At 43.3% G+C, this 24,832-nt stretch overlaps 1 protein-coding gene across 1 annotated transcript in view; it reads left to right on the forward strand.

Moving 5' to 3' along the window:
- The first annotated feature begins 15,786 nt into the window (after positions 1-15,786).
- The window catches only part of LOC147641280 (DNA repair RAD52-like protein 2, chloroplastic), a 71,195-nt gene continuing 62,149 nt past the window's right edge, over positions 15,787-24,832 (forward strand). Inside the window, exon 1 of the mRNA XM_086820038.1 lies at positions 15,787-16,340. Coding sequence (XP_086676164.1) covers positions 15,961-16,340 — 380 coding nt within the window. The 5' untranslated portion in view covers positions 15,787-15,960. The remainder of the gene's footprint in view (positions 16,341-24,832) is intronic.

Genomic DNA, 24,832 nt, shown 5'->3' on the forward strand with positions numbered 1-24,832 from the left:
GTGGAGTTATTCACACATACCCCCTTAATGCTATCACAATGATCCAAACCAATACGAGGATAATTTCCAAGGAAACATTCAAGGCTAAGAAGAAAGCAAAAAGTTTAGGCTTCAACCTTGAATGAAGTACATGCACCGTGTTACTAAGTGTCCTCATAGAGCCACCAAGTACCCCAAATCCATCTTTAAATCTAGTGCTAAAATCCAATTTCATTCCATACTGAGGGACATGTTACAAATGTGGATTTAAACATGCTTTAAAGGATTATCCCAATAGAGTGACAATCACCTCAATGGCTGGAGCATCAATCACTTTGATGAGCCTTCACTTGTTAAGCATACAAGGTGGACTTATTCATACAGTCCCCCTTAAATCCATCACAAGGATCTAGACCAAGATGAGGACAATTAGCAATAAGGAAACATCCAAGGTAGCTTCAACCTTGAAGCATAAGCCAAAGAGCCTAAGGCACAAGCCTGAAACATTGCAACAGCCCCTGAAACACTGCAACAGCCTCTGAAAAGGCTAAAGGACCAAAACAAGAGGTCCAAAAGAAGAAAACCTCAAAGAGCACACATAAATGCAATGCACGATTAGTTGTTAAGGGTAACAAGACATCTCATGACCATTGAAAGTGGTTTGAATTATATCTATAAAGAAGCCTCTCAAAGAGAAAATGGCCAATCTCCCACTCAAACCAACTCTTCCCAAAGATAAGAAATCCATTGACTACACAAACCTTCCAAAATAAACTCTCAGAGTATCCCAATCTCCCAAGGCAGCTTCAACCTTGAAGCATAAGCCAAAGAGCCTAAGGCACAAGCTCCAAATACTGCAGCAACCCTGAAAAAGGCTAAAGGACCAAAACAAGAGGTCTAAAAGAAGAAATCCTCAAAGATCACACCAAAATGCAATGCACGATCAGTTGTTGTTAGGGGCAACAAGACATCTTGTGACGATTAAAAGTGGTTTGGATGATAGCTCTAAAGATGCCTCACAAGGAGAAAATGGGCAATCTCCCACTCAAACCAGCTCTTCCCAAAAAGAAGAAATTCATTAACTACACAAACCTTCCAAAAAAACTATCAAAGTATGCAAGCCCCGTGTTGGACAAGGAGGGAGGAGAGGGAGTGAATGAAATAAGCCCAAGCGCTTCTAAGAAAGGTGCAAGCTGAACTAGAGCTAGTACTTAAGCAAGTGGTTAAGTACAAACCACTAATTCCACCTACTGATAGTATCCCATATCCTATTCCAAAGTTAACCATAGAACCTCAAAGCTTGCCAAAGGTTGTAGTCAATCCCATGACCATTCTTAAAAAAAGTGGAACCAATCCTACTATATTATTTTGCATTGCTAGATATAGTGAAGGAGGACTTAGTGGAAGGTAAAAGTTGGTCTTCCATGGGTCATTAGAGTCACCACAATATTGTATCCGATGTGATAGGTGACGACTTCATTTTGACCCATCAAAGGTACCGCTTCCTTAGGAAAGGTTTAGTACACATACCCTACACATCAATAGGTCCAAGCCCACTCCGAGTGAGTATAAGCTAAGTGCATGTAAATATCGCATGAGGGACATAGCACACCTTACATCCCTTTTTTCCTCAAAGTCCGAGTCCGAGAAAAGTTCTATTTTGCGAGGAAATTCTCAACTTTGGAGAGACTTATCTAACTGATGACTGGGAACTTTAGAGCTTGCACTCCTAAATCTAACTAATGACTGGGAACTTTAGAGCCCGCACTCCTAAATCTAACTGATGAAGACTGGGAACTTTAGAGCCCGCACTCCTAAATCTAAAGAGAAGGAGAATAAGCCATGCCACATTGACTCTCCTTCCATAACCAAGATAAAAGGACAACCAAAAGTGCCCATGAACAAGCTAGCACACTATTTCTCAAAAGTGATGAAATGAATGTCGTGCTACTTATTGTTCATAAAGGAATGGTAGGTAACATGACAATCTTGGATGATGGCATTGGTGTCAGTATAATCACCAAGGATTACTATGTGATGTGGTAAAACCCATCAAGAAACCCATCACTCATAGGCACAAGGCTTGTGGTCAAGCGACAAAAACACAACTACACCTTTAGGCATCCTTTAGGAGGCAAAGATTAAGACCTTCGTGCTAAGCTTCCATCACACTAATGGGTGGGTTAAACAAACCCTTTCCTTATGGATTGCATGTATTTGGAAGCAAAGCAAGCAAATTTGAAGCTCACCATTGAAGCTCACCATTGAAGCTTACAAGTGGAAACGTATACAAATGAAATGTGGTGATTTGCAAACATGTGCAAAAAAAACTATAGTTACCTGACAAACAGAAAGCTTGTTTTGCATAGATGTATTTAAACTACTCAAAGATTGGATTTGGAATTGTTTAGCTCAAGTTATGAACATACCAAGATAAGGGTACAAATTTGGAATGACTACTATAACATTTAGTTAAAGTGTTGATATATGTGAAGTTTTGTCCGCGAGCTTGGTTGAAGCTTGATAATACTGGCTGAACTTGACAAATTGGAATGTATACAGTGTGATTGGTAAATGCATTTACTATTGCTACATGGTATTGGAAAAATCTTGAGAAGCTAATTTACAAGTTGTTGCAAAAGAGGGGATTGATTTGGAGCTTATAGAAATTTGGTAGGACAATTTTTCAGCGTCTACTTGATGCCTAATACAACTATATATATATGAAGAAGATGAGCATATGGGAGTACAATGTGGACATGTACATGTTTTGAGAATGATTTTAGAAATGCTTTTAAATTGATTAAGTGAATGCACAAGTGGTGTTGAAACTACATTGACAGGATTTGTGCTTATATATGTATTAGCGATTGGCATGTATTACATTGATTGCATTGACTGGTTAAGTGTGCTTATTGAAGCATTACGTTTAGCCAAGATGAGTGATGATCCAGATAAAATTGTTCATGAAAATCTTTACAAGAACAACTTCCTGATTTGGAAGTATCACATGAAAAACTTCTTGAAAGGCAAAGGGCTTTAGAATTTGGTGACAGGTGAAGAGACGGAGAAGAGGGTTCCCATATTTAATGTAACTCCAACACAACTTACAATATATAGGAATTGGTATAAGAAACAATATTTAAGGTGTTGCATTACTTTTAAATTTGTGTGATAGATGGAATGTTATGTCATATCCAAGATGCGGATAATCCCAAGGATGCATGGAAGATGTATAACACAAACATAGAGGCAAGGAAAATATAGTTTGAAACAAAAGATACACAACAACAACAATATAATTTTCAGCCCTCGTATGGTGCACACTAAGATAGAGAGTCATACTCCCGAGGTAAGGGAAGATTGAATTCTAGAGGAAGAAGTAGATGGAAACCTCAATAGTAGTATGGAAATGGCATTGAGTGTCACTGTTACGGTAAGCTTGAACATATGGCTAGGGAATGTTACAAGAAGAAAAATGATTTACGAGGTGGAAAAATTCAGCATGGTAACTATGCATCCTCTAGTAATGCAAGTCATGGGAATGAAGATCATTTGTTTGCAAAACATTTGATGGGCACTATGACTTCATCTAGTGAATGAGATGATACTTGGTACATGGATTTTGGTGCATCAAACCATATAACATGTCTTGGTGAGACTGGTTTGATAGAAAGTTTCCCGCACAAACACAAGGATATGTGGTTACTAGAAGATGATATGCAGCATCTCATTACTCACGTTGGTAGTGTGTCATTGAAGATGCATGATGGTAGTGTGTCATTGAAGATGCATGATGGGAGAGTGAAGAAAATGCCAGATGTATTGTGTGTGCCATCAATCACAAAGAATCTTGCATCTATAGATCAAATGGTTGAGCAAGGATTGTAAGTAAGGTTCAATAAGTATGGTTGATTTGTTGAGGACTTTAAGAGTAGATGTAAGCTCATTGCAAAGGGAAAAAATGAAGGAAGACTATTCACTTTGGATACAGGTATTCAAGAGATAAAATCAATAGCCATGGCATTGTGTAGGACATTGATATGTGACATAAGAGGATTGGACATGTGAATATCCAAAAGCTAAAGTATATGTAAACCAAAGGGATTGTTTTGGTGGTTTGACAAGGTTCGAGTATGATGAAAGCAATCAAGTATATGATACATGTGAGTTTGGGAAGCAGGCAAGACTTCTTTTTCCAGATGGTCAAATGAGTAGGAGGCCTTTGGAAATCATTCATAGTGATATTTGGGGTCTAGCACAAACCCCATCCATAAATGGTTACATGTATTATGTCACCTTCATTGATGACTATAGTAGAATGACATGGATCTACTTCTTGAAAAAGAAAAAGGTGAAGCATTTAGGAAGTTCAGAGAGTTCAAGGCATATGTTGAGAAGAAATATGGACACTGAATCAAATGTTTAAGGATAGATGGTGGAGGTGAGTTCACCTCATGTGCATTTGTTGATGGTTTCTTGAGAGATAATGGGATAATAAGGCAACTTATATGCAGGTACACACTAGACACCTCAGTAAAATGGAGTTGTTGAGAGAAAGAATAGAGTCATTGGTGAGATAACACAAGCCATGGTTAATGAGAAGAGTATGCCAAATTACTATTGGACAAAAGCATGTGTAACAACAATGTACTTGTTGAACAAGACACCGACAATAGCTATTCATAAGAGTACACTAAAAGATAAGGATGACTGGCTATAGACTTGACATTGGACACTTGAAAGTGTTTGGTTGTGTGGCTTATATGCATGTGCCTGATGAAAATGAGAATGAATGGCTATAGACCTGACATTAGACACTTGAAAGTGTTTGATTGTGTGGCTTATGTACATGTGCCTTATGTGAAGAGGAGGAAATTGGATCCAAAGGTAGAAAAAAGTGTATTCATTGGGTCAGCAAAAGGCAAGAAAGCATACAAGCGTTACAATCTAATGACAAAAACAAGTCCTTATTAGTCGTGATGTGATATTTGATGAGATGGCTAGTTCGTATAAAATCAGTGAGAATATCTTTGTTGATGACATTGATGCCAATGTGGATGTACACTTAACAGCCCAATACACCCAAAATCAGTCCCAAACCAAGACTGCGTAGATAGTGCCCGGTATGTCTAGGCCACATGAGACATCTAGTAGTGATAATACGAGTCCATGGTCAGGGAGATTGAGACATTATGTGAGCAACTGAGAGTATTTCATTAGACAAAGGCAAGAAGAAGGTTGAAGGCATTGGCATTGGAAATGTAGGTTATGAATCATCTAGTTCGGAGAGTCTTGATGATGAGTTGGGAGTTCCAATGATTGGGACTCCAGGTGTAAAGCATGATAGGTATGTACCGCTACATGCTAGAGCTCATGAAGCTTGTAGTGACCCCCCATAGCCATTGAGGAGGTCACAAAGGGTGAGATATCTAGTGCAGAGGCTGACATATAGAGGATATGCTATGCATTATGCATGTATGAAATCTATGGTAAAGCATGTGGAGCCTGCTTGTTTTGATGTGGCTATTGGCAAAGAAGCTTGGGACAAAGCTATTGATGAAGAGATGGATGCATTGGTACATAATGATGCATGGGATTTAGTTGAGTTACCAAATGGTAAGAATGTGATTGGCTATAAGTGGGTTTATAAGGTCAAATGTAAGTTGAATGGATCCGTGGGTGGAAATATTTAAGGCAAGGCTAGGCAAGGGTTATGCATAAACTCATGGGCTTGATTATGATGAGACATTTAGTCCAATGGCTAAGATGGCTACCATAAGATCAATGATTTGATTGGTTGCATCTAAAGGTTGGGAATTCTATCAAATGGATGTCAAGAATGCTTTCTTGAATGGAGAGTTGCAAGAAGAGGTGTTTATGGAACAACCACAAGGTTATGTACTGTTGGATACAACATATGTTCTCCCGCCATTTACCATTGTATGGGTTACAAAGTCAAAGGGTACTAGTGTCTTCCTCAAGGTTTCCACATGAACACTCCTTATATGAGTGTGTGTGTGTGTGTGTTGTGTGTGTGTGTGTGTGTGTGTGTGTTGTGTGTGTGTGTGTTGTGTGTATGTGTGTGTGGTATGTGTGTGTGTGTGTGTATGTGTGTGTATGTGTGAACAATCTCTTAGGATAGATTTGATATCATGAAAGTGTGTAGGAAGCTTCCTTGGGAAGAACTAGTCCAAGTTTGATTGAGCTAAAAGATAAGGTTCTATGCCTATAAAAGCATGTATTTGGTGAAGGGTTTCAGAGATCAACATCAATCAATAAAATCATTCATTGAGTCATGCAATTATATGTCTTGAGCATCATTATCTCTTTCTCTCTCATTATACACCTCCCTTCACAAAACACAGAAATGAAGATCTTCAGGCCACCATAGCTCCATTACACATGCATCCATGCATCTAACCCTAAAACACATATATGGTATCAGAGCCTTTCGAACGCCTCCACCTGGAGTGTGTCTTGCCTTCCACACAGCAGTCACCAAGTGACGTTTTGCGCAGCACTGCACCCTTGTAGTCTTAGTTGAAGATCCCTATCATTTGTCGGCCTCCCGAATGTCGCCTTTTCTCTCCTTTGTCGGCCTCTTTTTCACAGCTCCCATATGGAATACCATCCCTCTTCCATTGTACTCGCTATCCTAGGCTAAGTCCTTTGGCAGTCCTTCTGATGGACACAAAAACCTCTCATCTTCGTTGAAGTTTTACTGCCTACACACACGTCTGCTAGTTGCCATCGTGGCTAGAGAACACATGAAGGACATTGCCAAACTGCTACGTGATGACCTACTTGCTGTCCACGTTTGACTATTCCTACCCACATGTCTACATCAGCAAGCTGCCATCTACTGTGTGAGTAATTTGAGGAGTGTAACTCAATAGTGTGATAAAACGCTTATGGGAGAAGGAAAATGGTAAGCTGCCCATGGCATTGTTGAGCTTGGAGACCTCAAGGATTATGAGCTTAGCCGTCAGAAAGATCCCCACAACACTTAAGGTGAGCAGAGGTGAGAGGTTCCCTCGAAGCTATCTCATTGCTGCCTTAACAACATCTTTGGTGCCACTTGCACCAGGTCTAGATCGATCAATTTCAGTGCATATGAAATGTTTATGTGCAAATTCCTCTCTCATAAAGGAAATCCACCCTGGCAAGAATTGGCTTGCCACGCTGCAAAGAGATAAGGTCTTTTGAAAACCTTAATTATCTATAGTGTAAAAAGGACTTCTAAGAGAGGTGTTCACATGGGGAAAGTATTTTTGGGCCTCTCTCATATGTTTTTAGCTTTCACATTGGCTTCTTCATCAACCATGTGGGCAAGCTTCACCAATTGGTGCTTCATCAAGATTTTTCTTCTCAAGTGTGAATCGTACACTTGATTATCAACAAGTGATGGAGCCATGGAAACACCACAACAAAAAGGGTAATATCATCAGCATCAAAGGGGGATTTAATCTTCCATAATCATCTTTGTGTTATGTGTGTTAAGTCATGGGTCCTCTGCCTGGGTAGTTGCCCAAAATATGAATAAATAATGTGTGTGTTTGGGGTACTTTGCCCGGATTAAATCCAAAAATGAGATGTAATAATCTTTTTGTGTGCTTTGAATCCCTTCATCTAAGCATAGGGGGGTTCTTGTGTTGAGAACCATCATGGTTTTTAGGCTACTCTTATACCAAGGACCTCTTGGCCTAACATCTGAAAGGCAACCTCCAACCAGGATTTGCATCAATCCTATGGGTATTAGATCTCTGATGTATCTAAAGATGTATCAGTGGTGGTTAGAACATCTATGTATCCATAATTGTATCGGTCTCTAGGCATTCGAACATATGTTGTGGGGGGTTTGTCAAAGACAACATATGTTCTCCTATAATTTATCATTATATGGGTTACAAAGTCAAAGGGTAGTAGTGTCTTCCTCATGGTTTCCACACGAACACTCCTTATGAGTGTGTGTGTGTGTGTGTGTGTAATCTCTTAAGATAGATTTGATATTATGCAAGTCTGTAGGAAGCTTCCTTGGGAAGCACGAGTCCAAGTTTGATTGAGTCAAAAGAAGAGGCTCTATGCCTATAAAAGCATGTGTTTGGTGAAGGGTTTTAGACATTAATATCAATCAATAAAACCATTCATTGAGTTGTGAAATTATATGTCTTGAGCATTGTTAAGTCTTTCTCTCTCATTATGCACCTCCGTCCACAAACACAGAAATGAAGATCTTCAAGCCACCATAGCTCCGTTGCACATGCATCTAACCCTAAAACACTTATATGTACACCCATATTTTCCTACACATGTATGTAGATTGACGAAGCCATTATATAGGCTAAAGTAAGTGCCATGTGCATGGAGTGATAGAATTAGTAGGTATCTCATTAGCATTGAATTTCATGTGGGAAATTAGGATTCTTCACTATATGTGAAGAAAACGTGGAATGTTATGGTTGTGATTATGATTGTGATTTATGTGGATAACTTGATAGTCATAGGTGATTGTGGGAATGACATTGCCAATGTGCACGCATCTTGAATAGCCAGTTTGACATGAAAGATTTGGGAGAGCTAAGATTCTTTCTTGGTATTGAGGTTATTAGGACATCACATGGTATATGGTTAGTGCAAAGGCAATATGCCTTGAATATATTGGCAAAGTATGGCACGAGTGGATGCAAACCTATGGCGACACCATTGGAGCAAAACATAAAACTAAGGGTTGATCTTGGTGATGAGTTGGATGATGTTACTATGTATAGGAAGATGGTCGACAACTTGATTTACTTGACTATCACTAGACTGAATTTATGTTATGCAATGGGACTAGTTAGTCAGTTAATGCAGACCTAGGAAGCCACATTTGGATGCTATCAGAAGGAGCATGAGATATGTGAAGACCACTACCCATTATAGCATTGAAAGGATGTGATGGTGTATGGTTACACAAATGCAGATTGGGCAGGTAGTGCTTAACAAGAGATCTACTAGTGGGTATGCATCTAGCATGGGAAGTGCTACAGCGAGTTTGAATAGCAAGAAGCAACCCATAGTTGCTTTATCTAGCATAAAGGTAGAGCATAGAGGAGAAACTATGGCTGCGTGTGAAGTGGTATGGTTGAAAAAGTAACTTGGTGATTTGGGATAGCATCATGATAGAGGAGTTGTCATACATTGTGTGACAACACGGGCAATATCTAGTAATTTAGTTTATTATGCGAGGACTAAACACCTAGAGGTCCATTATCATTTCATCAAGGAGAAGGTATTGGATGGACAGGTTAACTTGACATATATGAAGATAGAAGAATAGGTTATAGATATCTTTACCAAATTACTTGGTAAAGAGAAGTATGAGTACTTCAAAGACATACTTGGAGTACATGGGATGGACATGGTGAGCTTAAGGGGGAGTGTTGAGAATGCAAGCTCATTGACAATTGGAGGATAACATTAGATGTGTAAACAATACTGGCCTTGCCAACTGGCCAAGTGTGTGTGGACATTAGTACGAGGTTATGTTAGTACAATAATGGCCGTGCCAACAACGAGGCCAAGTGTGTGTGGACATTAGTACGAGGTTATGTTATGTGTAAACTTATCACTTGTAGAATGTGCTGATTTTGGTGAAGAAGAATGAAGCTAGCTATGGAGCTTCTCTACATTGTGTGAGATGGATTAATGAGAGAAATTGGGGTTTGTGTGTGTCTCCTCTAGTCTCATCTATTCTCTTTTCATCAAACCCCAAAGTGTGCCATCATGCACACACTTCCGTGGCACCACCAAGTAACCCTAAGGCTTAAAAAGATCATCACGACTCTACAACACCCGTGTGCACTACACTGCAAACTAAAACTCGCCAGGATAAAGCTCAATCAAGCACACCCGCAGTTAGCCGACAGTGGATTGTGATGCAAGGCTTTCATCCTGGATGCGCAAGTGACTCTGTACCTTTGCTTAGTGATGTCACACGGTAAGATGAAACCTTAAAACCCCATTTTACATATGTAAACTTGAACCCCAAAACAAAACTAAAAGCATCCAAAATTAAAAACCACGCACATGCACATACAAGCATAGCACATATACATACCCACATGCACCCATATGTGTACCCACACATAAACATATGCACACTCAGTCCCCCTCTTAAAACTACCCCCCCTTAGGCCCTTATAATTTTTCTCCCCCTTGGACCCTTTAAAGTTCTTCTGGCAAATTTTTGAAACACCCCTCCCTTGGAGAAATTTCCACACACATACAAAACTTGAGACCCAAAAAAAGTATCACTTCATCGCATAGGTTCACGTTGCATGTCATCAAAAAAGATGCCACATCATCACGTAGGCTCATGTGTGCCACATCATGTATTAGGAAGAGAAGAAAGAAAGAGAGAAAGAGGAAAGAGATAGAGAGAGAGAGAGAGAATGAAGGCGAGAGAGGGTGCATGGAAACCTCCACCGAGATGAGAACCTAACCAAGGACAAGAGCCAGCAATTCAATCTCCACATTTCCCTTCACGGTGCAAAACATAAAATGTGTCCTTACTCCTCTTCACATAGAGTCTTCACATAGAGGGTACTTTCTGTTGGACTGTTGTAAAAATCATTTGCAACCAAGTATACATGAATCTTCTCATATCATAATCTAGGAGCTTGCTTAAGGCCATAAAGAGCCTTTTTCAACCTGCATACTTTAGACTCTTCCCCTTTCACATCAAAATCAGGAGGCTGCGATACATACACCTCCTCATGTAAATCACCATTCAAGAATGCAGTCTTCATGTCCAACTGATACACATTCCACCCATGATGTACTTCCAAAGAAATGAGACACCTAATGGTAGTCATACGAGATGTGGATACAAAGGTCTCATTATAATCAATGCCCTTTTGCTGGGCATATCCCTTTGCAACAAGTTTGGCCTTGTAGCGATCAATGATACCATCTGCTTTGCATTTTAACTTGTAAACCCACTTAATACCAATGGCCTTCTTGCCATGAGGTAGATTTGTTAAATACCAGGTGTCATTCTTGAGTATGGAGTTATACTCATCCTGCATAGCATGCATCCAATGATCATTATCCTGTGCTTTCTCAAAGGAAACAGGTTCCTCCTCATTACATAAAGTAAAAATGACAACATGATCCACATGAGAATAATCTGCATGATGAGAACCTGCACGAGTTTTGCTAGGTAAAGGAGCTGCCAACTTGCTATCCCTCAATGTCTGCATAAGCCATTTTGGCATACGCCTAGATTCTTATATGGCTTCTCTCTCGTCATCCACTACATCCTCAATAATTGCCTCAAGGCTGATTTGCAGGCTGATTTTGCACTTGCAAAGGCTGAATTTCAGTACTTGGTTGAGCATTCAATTGCTCTACATATGGCTGCCCTCTATTAAATAAAGGTAGGAGCAAATCAAACATGTTCTGTGAGCATACATTCTGCTGTTTTTTGCATGAAAGCATGGGCTGAACTGAGTTTTCGACAAAAACAACATCTCTACTTACCAAAATCCGCTTTGAGGTTGGATAGTAGAGTCTATATTCCTTGCTTTCTAGACTGTATCCCACAAATATGCATTTAATTGCCTTATCATCAAGCTTACTGCGTTGTTGCTTAGGCACAAGAGCATAAGCAAGACAACCAAAAATATGCAAATGAGCCACATAAGGCTTCCTGGCATGCCAAGCTTCATAAGGAGTTTTAGACTGCAAGGCCTTGGTAGGGCATTTGTTCAACACATAGTTTGCGCACATAGCTACCTCTAACCAAAAACCATGAGGTAAATCTTGGGCTTTCACCGTACATCATGCCATCTCCATGAGAGACCTATTCTTCCTCTTAGCCACACCATTTTGCTGAGGTGTGTATAGCACTGTACATTGATGCCTTATGCCTTTTTCAGCCATATATGCATGAAATTCCTTGGACATATACTCCCCCTCTCGATTTGAACGAAGGGCGCCAACTTTACATTCACATGTGTTTTTAGCCATGGATATGAAGTGCTTAAAGCACATAAAAACCTCTAACTTCTACTTTAATGGATACACCCAGCTATATCTGGAGTAATCATCAATAAAAGTGACAAAGTAGAGATATCCCCCAATAGATGGTGTCCTCATAGGACCACATACATCATTATGTATAAGCTGTAATTTCTTAACAGCTCTCACAGATCCATCCTTTGGAAATGATGCCCGATGCATTTTACCAAGAATACACCCCTCACATACATGTCTAGTAGGGGTCTCAAGAGTTGGCAACTCAGATACCATATCATGCCTTTGAAGGCGTAACAATCTGCCATAATTCAGATGGCCAAATCGTGCATGCCATAATTCTACATCACTCATAGCACTAGTCGTAGAGACTACGCAAGTATCATGCTGCAACTTCTCAAATACATCCATCTTATATAGGCCATGAAACAAGGTACCTGAGGCGATGATAGAATAACCATCATTTCTATCATGAACTGTACATCTGTCATGCACAAATTTGACCGGTCAAGCCTAACAAGGCTAAGGCAAAAACTGACAGAGCAAGTTCATCTTAATGCCTGGCACATATAAAACTTTCGAAAGAGTAAATGCGCCCCCATTTGCAGCAGTGAGCACAACTCTACCAACTCCTTTGACAGGATATGAGGAACCATTTGCACATGTGATGGTTCTTGCACTTGGGAACATATTCCAGAGATGAGAATAAACCTTTTTGTGAAGTAATGTGCTTGCTAGCACCACTGTCAAGGTACCCAGCATCCGATTCTACCACTGACATGCATACATCATGAACAGAAGGGTCATAACTGCAATGTACAGTCCATGTCCAATCATCTTGACCAAAACTTGTAGATTCCTTCTTCTCTGCACTTGGTGCAGATGGATCAGCCACATCCATGCCCGATTCTTTTCTTTTCTCCTTCTCTAGCCTTTTCTTGCACTCATGTATGTAGTGCCCTGGTTTCCTGCAATAGTGACACTTACCCTTCTTTTTAGGCTTATCACCTTCTTTCTATGTATCCTTACTTGAGGATTCTAGTTTTGGCTTATAGCCACCATGCGAAGAAGCTTTACCTTTGCCTTTTTGATTGGCAACAAAAGCTTTGCCTTTCTGATTGGCAACAAAAGCTTGGTCACCAACTCGTATATTAGATCTGTTTTTCCTAGACTGCTCTTCTTGCAAAACAAGAGTACTGAAACTAGCTCATCAAATGGAAGGGCATTTGGATTTCCCTTCATCATGAGTCTAAGGGTAGAGGCAAAACTCTGATAAGAATCCGACAATGCATTGAGAACTGTGGGCACCAATATACTATCAGGATATATCTCATCCACATTAGCAAGCTGCTCCTTAAAATCTTTGATCTTGGTTAAGAAGCTGTCCATTGAGTCTCCCTCATTCACGTGCTCAGACTCCAACTGTTTGCGCAGATATGCAACACACGTGCTTCATTGCGCACGTGGTATAATGCAGTAGTGTATCCCATGCCTATTTTGAAGTCTTACATGACCGAATACGAGGAATAATGCTTTGCTTCACAGAAAGTGCAAGCAATGCATGTGCCTTTGCATCTCTTCCATCCCATCTCGTTTGAGCAGCAGTGGGAGGTACTGGTGGTGCATGTGGAGGAGCCACATCTGTATTATCAGATTCTACTTCATATGTACCTGCAACACGTGGTTGCACTAGTAGTTGTGAAACAGGACGACTTTCACTACCACTGGCCACATTCCAAAGGCCTTTAACAACCAGTACATGCCTCATCATATAGGACCACAATGGGACAACATGTTGAATACATCACTATTGCCAACCATGACTTTCTACCAAATGCAAAATCTTTTAACACACTGCAAGTACTCAGTATTCACTGAATGCAAGTACTCAGTATTCACTAAATGCAAGTACTCTCAGTATTCACTAAATGCAACCCTGGATGACTGCCAATTGACTGAATCACCTGAAAAATAACCACAGAGTAGAGAATAGAGTGTTACTGGCAGCAAAAGTATGATGACCAATGTTGTCGAAGACACTGTAGATGTTGCTGCACACCAAATCTTGCTGCTACACAGCCCAAACACCCAAAATCGAGCAGAACCAATCCAAAATGACGCCTTTCCAAAACGTTAGAAACCTTGCAGTGCCCAAAACTCGCCCGAATCGTTCCGCAGACTCCGAAAATTTTCTGTATACTTTGTATACAACACACTACAGTATACACCTTCTTCTCCTAAGAGGGTATCTTAATCGGAGACAAAAAATAGGGTCGTGAGGAGGGAGGCAGATTACTAAGGAAGCTGGCTCTGATACCAATTGTTGGAATTAGGGTTAGGGTTTCAACAATGCACACACACAAGATAGAGAAGCTTGAGATAGAGAAGCTTGAGAGTACACAAACTCACTAGAATAGAATGAAAAAATGTGTGCCAGATACAAAAGATAAGTATACACCCCAAAATGAGTAGATAAGAGGGTGTACATACGCACGGGGGAAAAAACCTCCTAGTGAGGGAAAAAGTGCCCTGGCGGTCCTAAGTGTGTTCACACACATCACTACCATATAATGCTACAATTCCACTAATCATAGGGTGCGGACCGCTTCTCCACAACAGAAAGAGGCCTCACATAAAGAACTTCTACATTGCCTGTACCTTGCTACCTTAACATATTCATAGGGTCCAAGGCTATCCCAACAGACCATAACAGAAGGAGGCCTTACATAAAGAGCTTCTACATCGTTGTCCTGAATCATACCACTTAACCTCGCCAACTTTATGGCATATCTTGGACCATCCACACCTTTACACCTCAACAGTAGCTTCGCCCCACTAACTTGGGTGATACGAGGACGTGGTCAACCATAGGAAGGGGGTATGTAAGTTAACATGGTTTTACTCGCTCGACCTACCGTAAGGTGCTTTGCCATCTTACCCACTCGAATGAGCACTTATCTTTTATAAGACGATGCTGGAACACATAAAGCAGCCTTACCTTGTGCTTAATGTCAAATGGGGAAAGTATAAGGACTTTGTGTATATGCTTGCTATAGAGGCCAGACCATTTTAAAGTTTGGTTAGCCTAGTGCGAAAACTAGTCACTTATATATACGTCATTTTTGACAATAAGCAATACACAATCATTCCCTTGCAATAGTTTACTTTTGAGCTTTGATTCTTCCCTCTTCTTGCTTGCTTACACGGTATTAGATTCTCACATGCTAGATGGATGGTTGCTTGAATAGGTTTGATTGTAGATTTTTCTCTTCCGTTCTCTTGTTGACTTCATCTAAGCATAGAGAGCTCTCCCTTCATCCTTTTGGCAAAGGTGCAGTGTGACAACAGAGTGAGAATACGATGGATGAGCTAGTGCACCCATATAGGGAAGTTACAGCAAAGCCCACTGACATATGATTTGGCAAGGCTAGAGAGAGAGAGAGAGAGAGAGAGAGAGAGAGAGGGTTTTTTTTGTTTTTGATAATTGGAAAAAGTTTAAATGAGCCTTTTTTTAATTGGAGAAATTTAGAGAAGAAGGGAGAGAGAGAAAGAGGAGAACTATAAAAAAAAAGTTTTCTTGTTTTGTTTAAGATGGGATCCTTTTTTAAGGTGGGGCAATCAACGAGATGCCCGCTTAATGCAGGCATTAAATAACGACTGGTAGAAAAGACCCACTAATTATAATCATTGTAGGCCAGACATCAAATAAAATCTTCTCAGTTGGGTTTAATTTAATTAATTCTTAAGGTCCCCAATTTCTGGGGTTTTACATCAGTTCTTTCACGTCGTCTTCACCAGCCCATTTTTCCGCGAAAAAAAAGGACCCAACAACAGCAACTGCTTCCCCTTTGCCCTCCTCGCAAAGCTCTCTCTCTCTCTCTCGATTACAGATACACACACATCGATTTGGGTCTTTCATTCTCTTACAACCATACTTTACTGTGTTTTTTCACCATAGCCATGGACATCTTACAACAAGCTACCTCCACCTTCTCTTCCATGTCCTCTTCCATAACCCACCACTCTCTAGTCCCCATATCTACGTCGCCCACTCTCTCTTTCCTGTCCATCAGACATAATTTTCACAGCAGGGTCCCAACAGCCTCTCTGTTCTCTCAGAACCCTAATCCTAACAAGCCTACCAAGGTGTACCCAGACGAGAGTGAGCGGATGATGCTGGCCAACTCCAACACCAGCTATGCGGCTCCCTTGGAGGCCTCTTCCGGATCCTCCTTCATGATGCGCCCCCTTGCTGAGATCCTGCGTGATCTTAACAAGAGGGTCCCTGACCAGGTCCTCAAAGACATACCTGGAAGTGGTCACCAAAAGTACATACCCTGGTATGCCTGATTCAGTGAATTTCCATTATGTTGCTGTGAAGTTAAATGATCAAAATTAAATGGTTTAGTTTTCAAGAACCTGCTGCTGTGAACTCAAATAATTAAATAAACTATTGTCAGAATATGCAGCGGAAATGACAACCAAACTTGGGTAGACAAGAGCAAGTAGACTGCAGAAAATAATCAGCACAAGAAACACAGAGAGATAGGTGTGTAAACTCTTCTCTATACACAAGATCCCGAAAAACTGAATGAGAAAGTGGTGGGGGCTGAGGGGCAATATATACAACTCCATGTGGGCATTCGGCCAGCAGCAGATAGTGCCCACGACTAAGTAAAAAACCCACGACTGCTGAAAAAGCAGTCGGCCAGCAATCTGATGCCCACGCCTGATCAAAACAAGTCGGCCAGCACTCCTAAAGCCCACGACTGATGTAGATCCAGTCGGCCAGCAATGGGGTGCTCCTGGCATCATCTGGCAGTCCTCCCACTACTAGGAAAAATGGAAAAAATAGGGAAAAAATACGGGGAGTGTGGAAAAATGATATACGGGCGGGCACACCCACAACAGAGGCCCTGGTGTATACAAATAGACAGGAGATGACTTCTAACACCCCCTCTCAGCTCCTGGCTGTGAAACCAACCCCAGGGAGCTGGAGTGCCGCCTGAGCGTAGCCTGAGGTAGAGACTTCGTGAAGAGGTCCGCCGCATTGTCCTCCGTCAAACAATAAAGTAGCAAGATGTCACCCGCCAAGATCTTCTCACGAACAAAGTGATACTGTATCTCTATATGCTTGGTCCGGGCATGGAAAACCGGATTCCGAGCAATAGCTATACAACTCTGGTTATCACACTGGATGACTGTGGGCTCCCTCTGTGGAAACCCCATCTCGCCTAGCAGCCTCCGCAGCCATACAACCTCACAAGCAGCACCACAAGCAGCCCGATATTCTGTCTCTGTCGAAGAAAGGGCAATAGTTGGCTGCTTCTTGCTGCTCCAAGAAACTGCTCCTGAGCCGAAGGTAAAAGTGTATCCTGAAGTAGATCTCCTCGTGTCTGGATCTCCTCCCCAATCTGAGTCACTCCAACCTTGGAGCTTGACTCTATTCCCTCCTGTGTAAAAGAGTCCCAGATCCTTCGTACTCTGCAGATACCGCAAGATCCGCAATCTTGCGTCCCAATGAGTCTTCAATGGCGTCTGTGTAAAAGAGCTCAACAGTCCCACGGAGAAGCTCAAGTCCAATCTGGTGTTCAGCAACCAGATCAATGAACCAACCAACTTCCGGTACTGCGAGGCATCACAACTGGCTCACAAGGATCTGTAACGGTTAACTTTGTGTTCGGGTCCATCGGCGAAGTAATAGGCTTGCAGTTCTCCATCCCAAAGGCCTCAAGCAACTCATGAACATACCGCTGCTGAGAGACGAAAAACCTCCTCTGGGTCTGCCAGATCTCCAATCCCAAGAAGAAGTGGAGTAAGCCTAAGTCGGTCATCTCAAACTCTTTTGACAAGGCAGCCTTCGTCACTCCAATGTGCTCCACATGACCGCCGGTGAGAATGAGATCATCCATAAAGGATGATAAGTGTGACCATGCCGCGTTCCCGAAAGAGATACAGGTTCGGATCTGCAACCGATCTCTGAAATCCAGTCCGAATAAAGAAGGAATCAATCTTCTGATTCCAAGCCCTGGGAGCCTGCTTAAGACCATACAAGGCCTTACGTAACCTGTAAACCATCCCTTCCGATCCTGGAACAATAAAGCCTGGAGGCTGCTCAACGTACACCTCCTCCTGCAGGTCACCATTAAGGAACGCCGATTTTACATCCATCTGGTACACGGGCCACCTCTGAGAAGAAGCAAGGGCTAGAACGGTCCGAATCGTGGTCATCCGCGCTGTCGGTGCAAAGGTATCCTCGTAGTCGATGCCTGGCCGCTGAGCATAACTCTTAGCCACGAGCCTGGCTTTGTGTTTGTCCACCGACCCATCAGACGCGTACTTGGTCTTAAAGACCCATTTGACACCAATGACTGACCGCTTCGACGGCCTCGGTACCAACTCCCAAGTGTTGTTCTTCTCGATGGCATCAAGTTCCACCTGCATGGCTTCCCTCCAAGTATCCTGTGAAAGGGCTTCCTTTACGGAAGTGGGCTCTTTATCCCGCATGATACGAGACATCAGAGCATAGTTCACCTGAAGAAGCTCCGCCGTGTTGCCTTTATCTCGGACTCGATGTGATCTTCGAGGGCCGTCCTCTGTGGTCCACTCGGAGGGTAGCTCCGTGACACCCGACTCCCGAAGGGTGTCTAACAACCACCTAGGTACTCGAACAGATCGTGGAGCCTCCTGTGGTCGTGGGGGCTCAACTCCAGCTGCGGGCTCAACCTCCTGTGATGACTGAGGTGGATCAATTGGAGTGGTAGATTGGGAATCATCATCAGACTCCTTTGGATCTCCAAGAAGTGGCGGCTCCTCGACAGTGGATGCTGGAACATGCTCGTCAAAAACCACATCCCGGCTGACAACAATCTCGTTCCTCTCTGGATCATACAACCTGTATCCCTTGGAAAGAGAGTTATACCCCACAAATACCAGCTTGCGGGACTTGGAGTCAAGCTTCCCCCTCTGCGTCTTCGGAATATGTACATATGCGTCACTCCCAAAGACACGGAAGTGCGAGACATCGGGTTTTCTGCCAAAATATGCCTCAAATGGAGTCATATGGGGTACAGAAGTCGTCGGAGAGCGGTTAATGGTATGGACAGCTGTTGCTACAGCCTCACCCCAAAGTGGACGAGGAAGATCACGATGCTCCAGCATGGTCCTCGCCATCGCCACCACAGTCCTGTTCTTACGTTCAACAACTCCATTCTCCGAAGGCGATCCGGTATTGGCCAATTCCCTCTTGATGCCATGATCTGCACAAAACCGGAAAAATACAGTCGAGGAGAATTCACCTCCTTTGTCAGCCCTGAGAGTCTTGACCTGAAATCTAGACTCTTTCTCCACCATCACGTGCCAATCCTTGAACCGAGCAAAAGCCTGGTCCTTCTGTGAAAGAAAGTAGACCCACGTGAATCTGGTACAATCATCAACAAGCAGCATGAAGTAGAGAGATCCTCCCAAGGATGGTATCTGCTCCACACAAGTCAGTGTGAATCAACTCCAATGGTTTCGAAGCTCGCCTGGAAGCCTGCTTCGGAAAGGATTCCCTGTGCTGCTTACCACGTATGCAAGAACTGCAGCGTCCTTGCCTATTACCAACATTTGGCAAGCCAACCACCATCTGGTCCCGGAAGGCGCGCCGTAAAGCATCCACATTTAAGTGGCCAAAACGAAAGTGCCACAAATCTCCGACCTGAGAGCCTGTCAATGAGGAGAGTGCAGAGAGCTTGTAGATGCCATTCTCCACACCGCCTTCCCAAACAACTTTGCCTGTCTCACGGTCCCTTAGAGCAATTGAATGCTCCTCAAATTCCACCCGAAAGCCAGTCTTGCAAACCTCATGCACTGACAGAAGATGAAAACCCAGAGCAGGGACATAAAGAACACGGGAAGCATGCTTGCCCCCCTTTCCGTCGGGAATAATCTCCATCCGGCCCTCACTATGTATCGGAATAGTGGAGTTATCGCCAATAAAGATACGACCTGACTGCCGTTTCAGATCCAGAAAGAAGTCACGGGATGGAGTCATGTGCCTGGAAGCACCACTGTCGAGAATCCATTCCCGGGTATCCTTTGCGGTGAAGCCAACTGCCTCCTCGCTCGAAGATGATGAATCATCGGAGTCCACCATCTCCAAGTGCACGAATGCCGGAGTCTTCGCACCTGAGGCTGAGGAATCAGCACTCTTCCCTGTCCGCTTAGGGCACTTCCTCCAGTAGTGGCCTTTCTCGCCACAATCATTACACGATCTTTCGGCCTTCAGCTTCTCTCGTTCTGGATCAGGCTTCTTCTCGGAAGACTTCTCCGGTGAAGCCTTCCCTTTGCCCTTGTTGGTATTACGGCCTTTCGACCGTTGGCCAGTTAAGGCCTCCGAACCTCCGCCGTGAGGAGGGTTCGTGAAACGTTCCTCCTGGTCCAAGACCATTGGCACAAGCTCCTCCCAAGTAATCGTGCTGAGCCTGCCACTTGTGATCAACGAGGAATAGAAAGTGGAATACTGACCAGGCAAGTGGGAAAGTAACGTGATGGCCATATCTTCGGATGATATCTCTTTCCGAGCTTGAAGGACTTCCTGCTGAAGGGCCTGCAGCTTGTTAATGTGTTCCCGCATCGTCGAGGACTTTGCAGGGTTCATAACCCGCATCTGCACTTCCAAGGATATCCGCTTCATGGGTGACACTCTGTTATACAAAGAAGCCAAGTGCTCCCATATGCCTCTCGCCAAGCGTCATGTGCTTCACATGGTTGATCACCTGTGGTGTGCAATTGAGGAATATAAACGACCGGACCCTGGCGTTGACACGGTCCCACATGTGTGCCTGTGCCTCTCGGTCCTTCCTCGTCGATAATAACTCCCCTTCCTCAGCGTCCGGCCGTGGCACCCCTATGATAATAAAATCAGCAAGGTCATATGACTCCAGAACTGACTCCATCATGACCTTCCAGATGCCGTAATTGGACCCGTCCAACTGACGATCCACTGGGAACGTGGGGAGAGTCAGAATCTTCACGTGCTTCTCATCCATCTCTAGTAAATCAGCCATCTCGGAGAGTAACCTGAAAGGGTGGGTGGGTGGGAAAAATCTGAAAATCTGAAAATATGCAAGTGGCTGTCCAGCCCCTTTGCCCGCCTTCCTCTTGCACCTTCTCTTCCCGTTCAGCCTGAAACAGTCCACCAATCAGCAACCTGTTGCTCCCCCTCTTGCTCAGAAAAACGCCCAAGATCTCCTAGAGCCTAGGGCTCTGATACCATGTCAGAATATGCAGCGGAAATGACAACCAAACTTGGGTAGACAAGAGCAAGTAGACTGTAGAAAATAATCAGCACAAGAAACACAGAGAGATAGGTGTGTAAACTCTTCTCTATACACAAGATCTCGAAAAACTGAATGAGAAAGTGGTGGGGGCTGAGGGGCAATATATACAACTCCATGTGGGCAGTCGGCCAGCAGCAGATAGTGCCCACGACTGAGTAAAAAACCCACGACTGCTGAAAAAGCAGTCGGCCAGCAATCTGATGCCCACGCCTGATCAAAACAAGTCGGCCAGCACTCCTAAAGCCCACGACTGATGTAGATCCAGTCGGCCAGCAATGGGGTGCTCCTGGCATCATCTGGCAGCCCTCCCACCACTAGGAAAAATGGAAAAAATAGGGAAAAAATACGGGGAGTGTGGAAAAATGATATACGGGCGGGCACACCCACAACAGAGGCCCTGGTGTATACAAATAGACAGGAGATGACTTCTAACAACTATCTATCCGGAATCACATAAGTAATGAATAATCACCATTACACTAATGAAACTCCCAGTCTCACTCATTAAATTTTCTATCACGTTTTGAGAATCTCAATCCATTTTGCTTCAACCGAACCTTTGAGATATCATTTTGTGATAAAAAGGGTGCAAAATTTACACACATCATTTTGTAGTTTACCATCCTAAAAAGTATGGGATACTGAGAGTCTACAAAAAGCTCTAAGGTGAAAGCTAGGATAAGGTAAGCTCTAAGGTGAAAGCTAGGATAAGGTATCCTGTAGAGACGGCTATGGTTCTCACCAAGTTTCATATTGATGAGTTAGAGGTGATAGGATAATAAGTAACATAATATTGAAATAATTTGATAAAATTTTGTTGATGATTTTACATTGAAATGATGCTGACATATTAAGCAACCTCTTACAAGAGGGCCCAGCTGTATGATTGTTCCATACTTATGAAAACATAAAAATGTAAATCACTTCATGAAATCATATGAAATTGTGAAACTATGAAAATGTAAAGTGATAAAAACGGATGGAATAATATAAGTTTCGATAGCTCCCATATGAGAGAGAGAGAGAGAGAGAGAGAGAGAGAGAGAGAGAGTGTTCTATTAACGTCTACAAAAGAGCAAAGGGTCTATGAGACTAAAAGTGTTACAATTTGTCCATGAAGTGACAAAAATCATGGGAAAAAAACATGATGAAAAAAACCCAACTAGAGCTGGGAGAAGAAACAACAGCCCTATAAGTGCCACTGGTACAATGATACAACGTGAGGGGGTGCAAGTGGGTCCTCGGCATCTATGACTTTATAGAGGTTCTCCACATCCGCTCCCTGTGGAGAGACACTCATGTATCGTTGGAGAATCTCTCGGATCCGAAGTTGTGGGGTGGAGCATCTCCTCAGACCAGGGGTCTTTGTTGTCTAGCTCGTTACACCCGAATGAATGCAGATGCTCAATCCCACGACTTTAGATTCAAGAGATTCTCAATGTTTGCCTCCTCAGTGGATTTGGGGAGAAAAGCTTGAAACTCACTTGATGTGACTCCTCCTTGCCGTCGGAAAGTGGAATGGACTTTGAGATGGTACCTGGAATAGATAAAATTCTGACTTCTTTTCATTGACGTAGAGCTCTTGCTTTCCAGCAACTTAAGGACTTTCTCCACATCAATGTCATGCTGCTCAACTGTAGCTGAAAATATGAGTATGTCGTCCAAAAATATGAACACACACTCTCCAATCAACTTCCAAAAAACACGCATCATCATGCGGTTAAATGTAGCTAGGGCGTTCGTCAAACCAAATGGCATGACCACAAATTCATAGTGGGCCGTTTTGGGGATGTCCCCCTCTACAATCCGTACCTGGTGGTACCCACTCTTTAAATCCAATTTACAGAACACCTTAGCTCCATTCAGCCTCTCGAGAATATAGTCAATTCGAGGCATCGGGAATCTACTCTTGATAGTCAGCTTGTTGAGTGCACGATAATCGACACACAATCGAGAAGACCCATCTTTCTTCTTGACAAACAAGATCGGTGCTGCAAATGGCGACACGCTGGGGCGGATGAAGCCAGCTTGCAACAATTCTTGGAGTTGGCGGTCCAACTCCGATTCCATTGCCTTAGAAAGGCGATACGGAAACTTGCTCGGGGGTTCCGAGCCTGGGAGGAGGTCAATCTTGTGATCCTCTGGTCTGGACGGGGGGAGCTGGGGAGGGAGACTGTCCCGAAGAAAAATCTTATGGAACTTTTCATGGAGAACCGAGTAATTCTCCGAAGCACTGGCCACCGTCTGGGCTGTCTGGATGTAAATCATCGCACATTGTGCGCCTTTCCTGACTGCTTGCTTGGCCTGCAAGTGGCTTATGAGCGGAAAGTTTGGAATACCTGGCTCACACTTAATGGTCACTGGGGTGTTTGACACATTCCGATCGATCTGGAACGTGTGCTTGTCCCACTTGACATCAGGAAGAAACTTGTGAAACCACTGGATACCCAAAATTATGTTTGCTCCTACAAGAGGGGCAACCATAAAGTCACGCACAAACTCTATGCCCTGAATCACTAACTTAGCACCTAGAGCTTCATACTTGACGCTCGTTGTAATATGCGGAAGCTTCGGAGAAGGAATCGGTACTTCAAAACTCAGAAAACAGCAGTCTTTTCGCGACGGAATTAACGCACAAACTGAAAGACGATGTGCTGAAAATAGAGAGAGAAGGGGGAGATGGAGAAGGACACAGTATTGGGTCCCAATTACCCTCTGTAGGGCCCCCACCACGGATGGTGTATTTGCTTTATTAGAATGATGTGAATCTGAAACAAATACAAAGTACTTGACCTTTTCTTGGCTGGAAAAACCTGCCCTTGACCTTCAGTCCTTCACCCCTTAGCTTTAGCAATGTTCTTGGCTGTCCTGGCCCTTGGTTGCTTGGAGCTCTTGGTGAATTATGAGATGCTCCTAATGAAACTATGGGCTGGGCTTTTATACTTCCCAAAACATCCAGTCGGCTGGTTTACTGAAGACCCACGACTGAGTTAAATATAATAAATGCTTTCACACCTATTTTACTACTGTCCAGCCTGCGCATACCTTCTGGACAGCTATCTGACTGCTGGGCACCTTGCGTAGAGGTGTGGGACTGCCCCCCACACCTGGCCGACTGGCTGAGAAGGCCTCTAACCCTGTCGGCTGCCTCTCTTGCAGCCCTAGGGCTGGCTGACAGCCCCTCCAGCCCATGCCTTGGCTGGTGGGCATAGCCTTGGGCTCTCCTGGCCCCTTGGGGGTGGTTGGACACCTCCCCCATGCCCATACTACAAATGCAAGCTAGATCCTCCAACTTGGGGTAGCCCTATGGGCTGGCCCCATCTCTACATGCAACCTACATGCCTACAGAGGCCTGGCATCCAGTTGCAAACCAGATACTCAGCACATCTGACATCATTCCAGAGGGAGACTCACAGCGCGGACTGGCACTGCTTCTTGTGCAGGACATTGCACACCTGACCTTGGACTCATGTGCAGGACAATGCACACCTGACCTCGGACGACTGAGA

This window comes from Cibotium barometz, chromosome 2 (assembly GCF_041138505.1).
Source record: "Cibotium barometz isolate CiBa-2024 chromosome 2, ASM4113850v1, whole genome shotgun sequence".
In the NCBI taxonomy this organism is placed as follows: domain Eukaryota; kingdom Viridiplantae; phylum Streptophyta; class Polypodiopsida; order Cyatheales; family Cibotiaceae; genus Cibotium; species Cibotium barometz.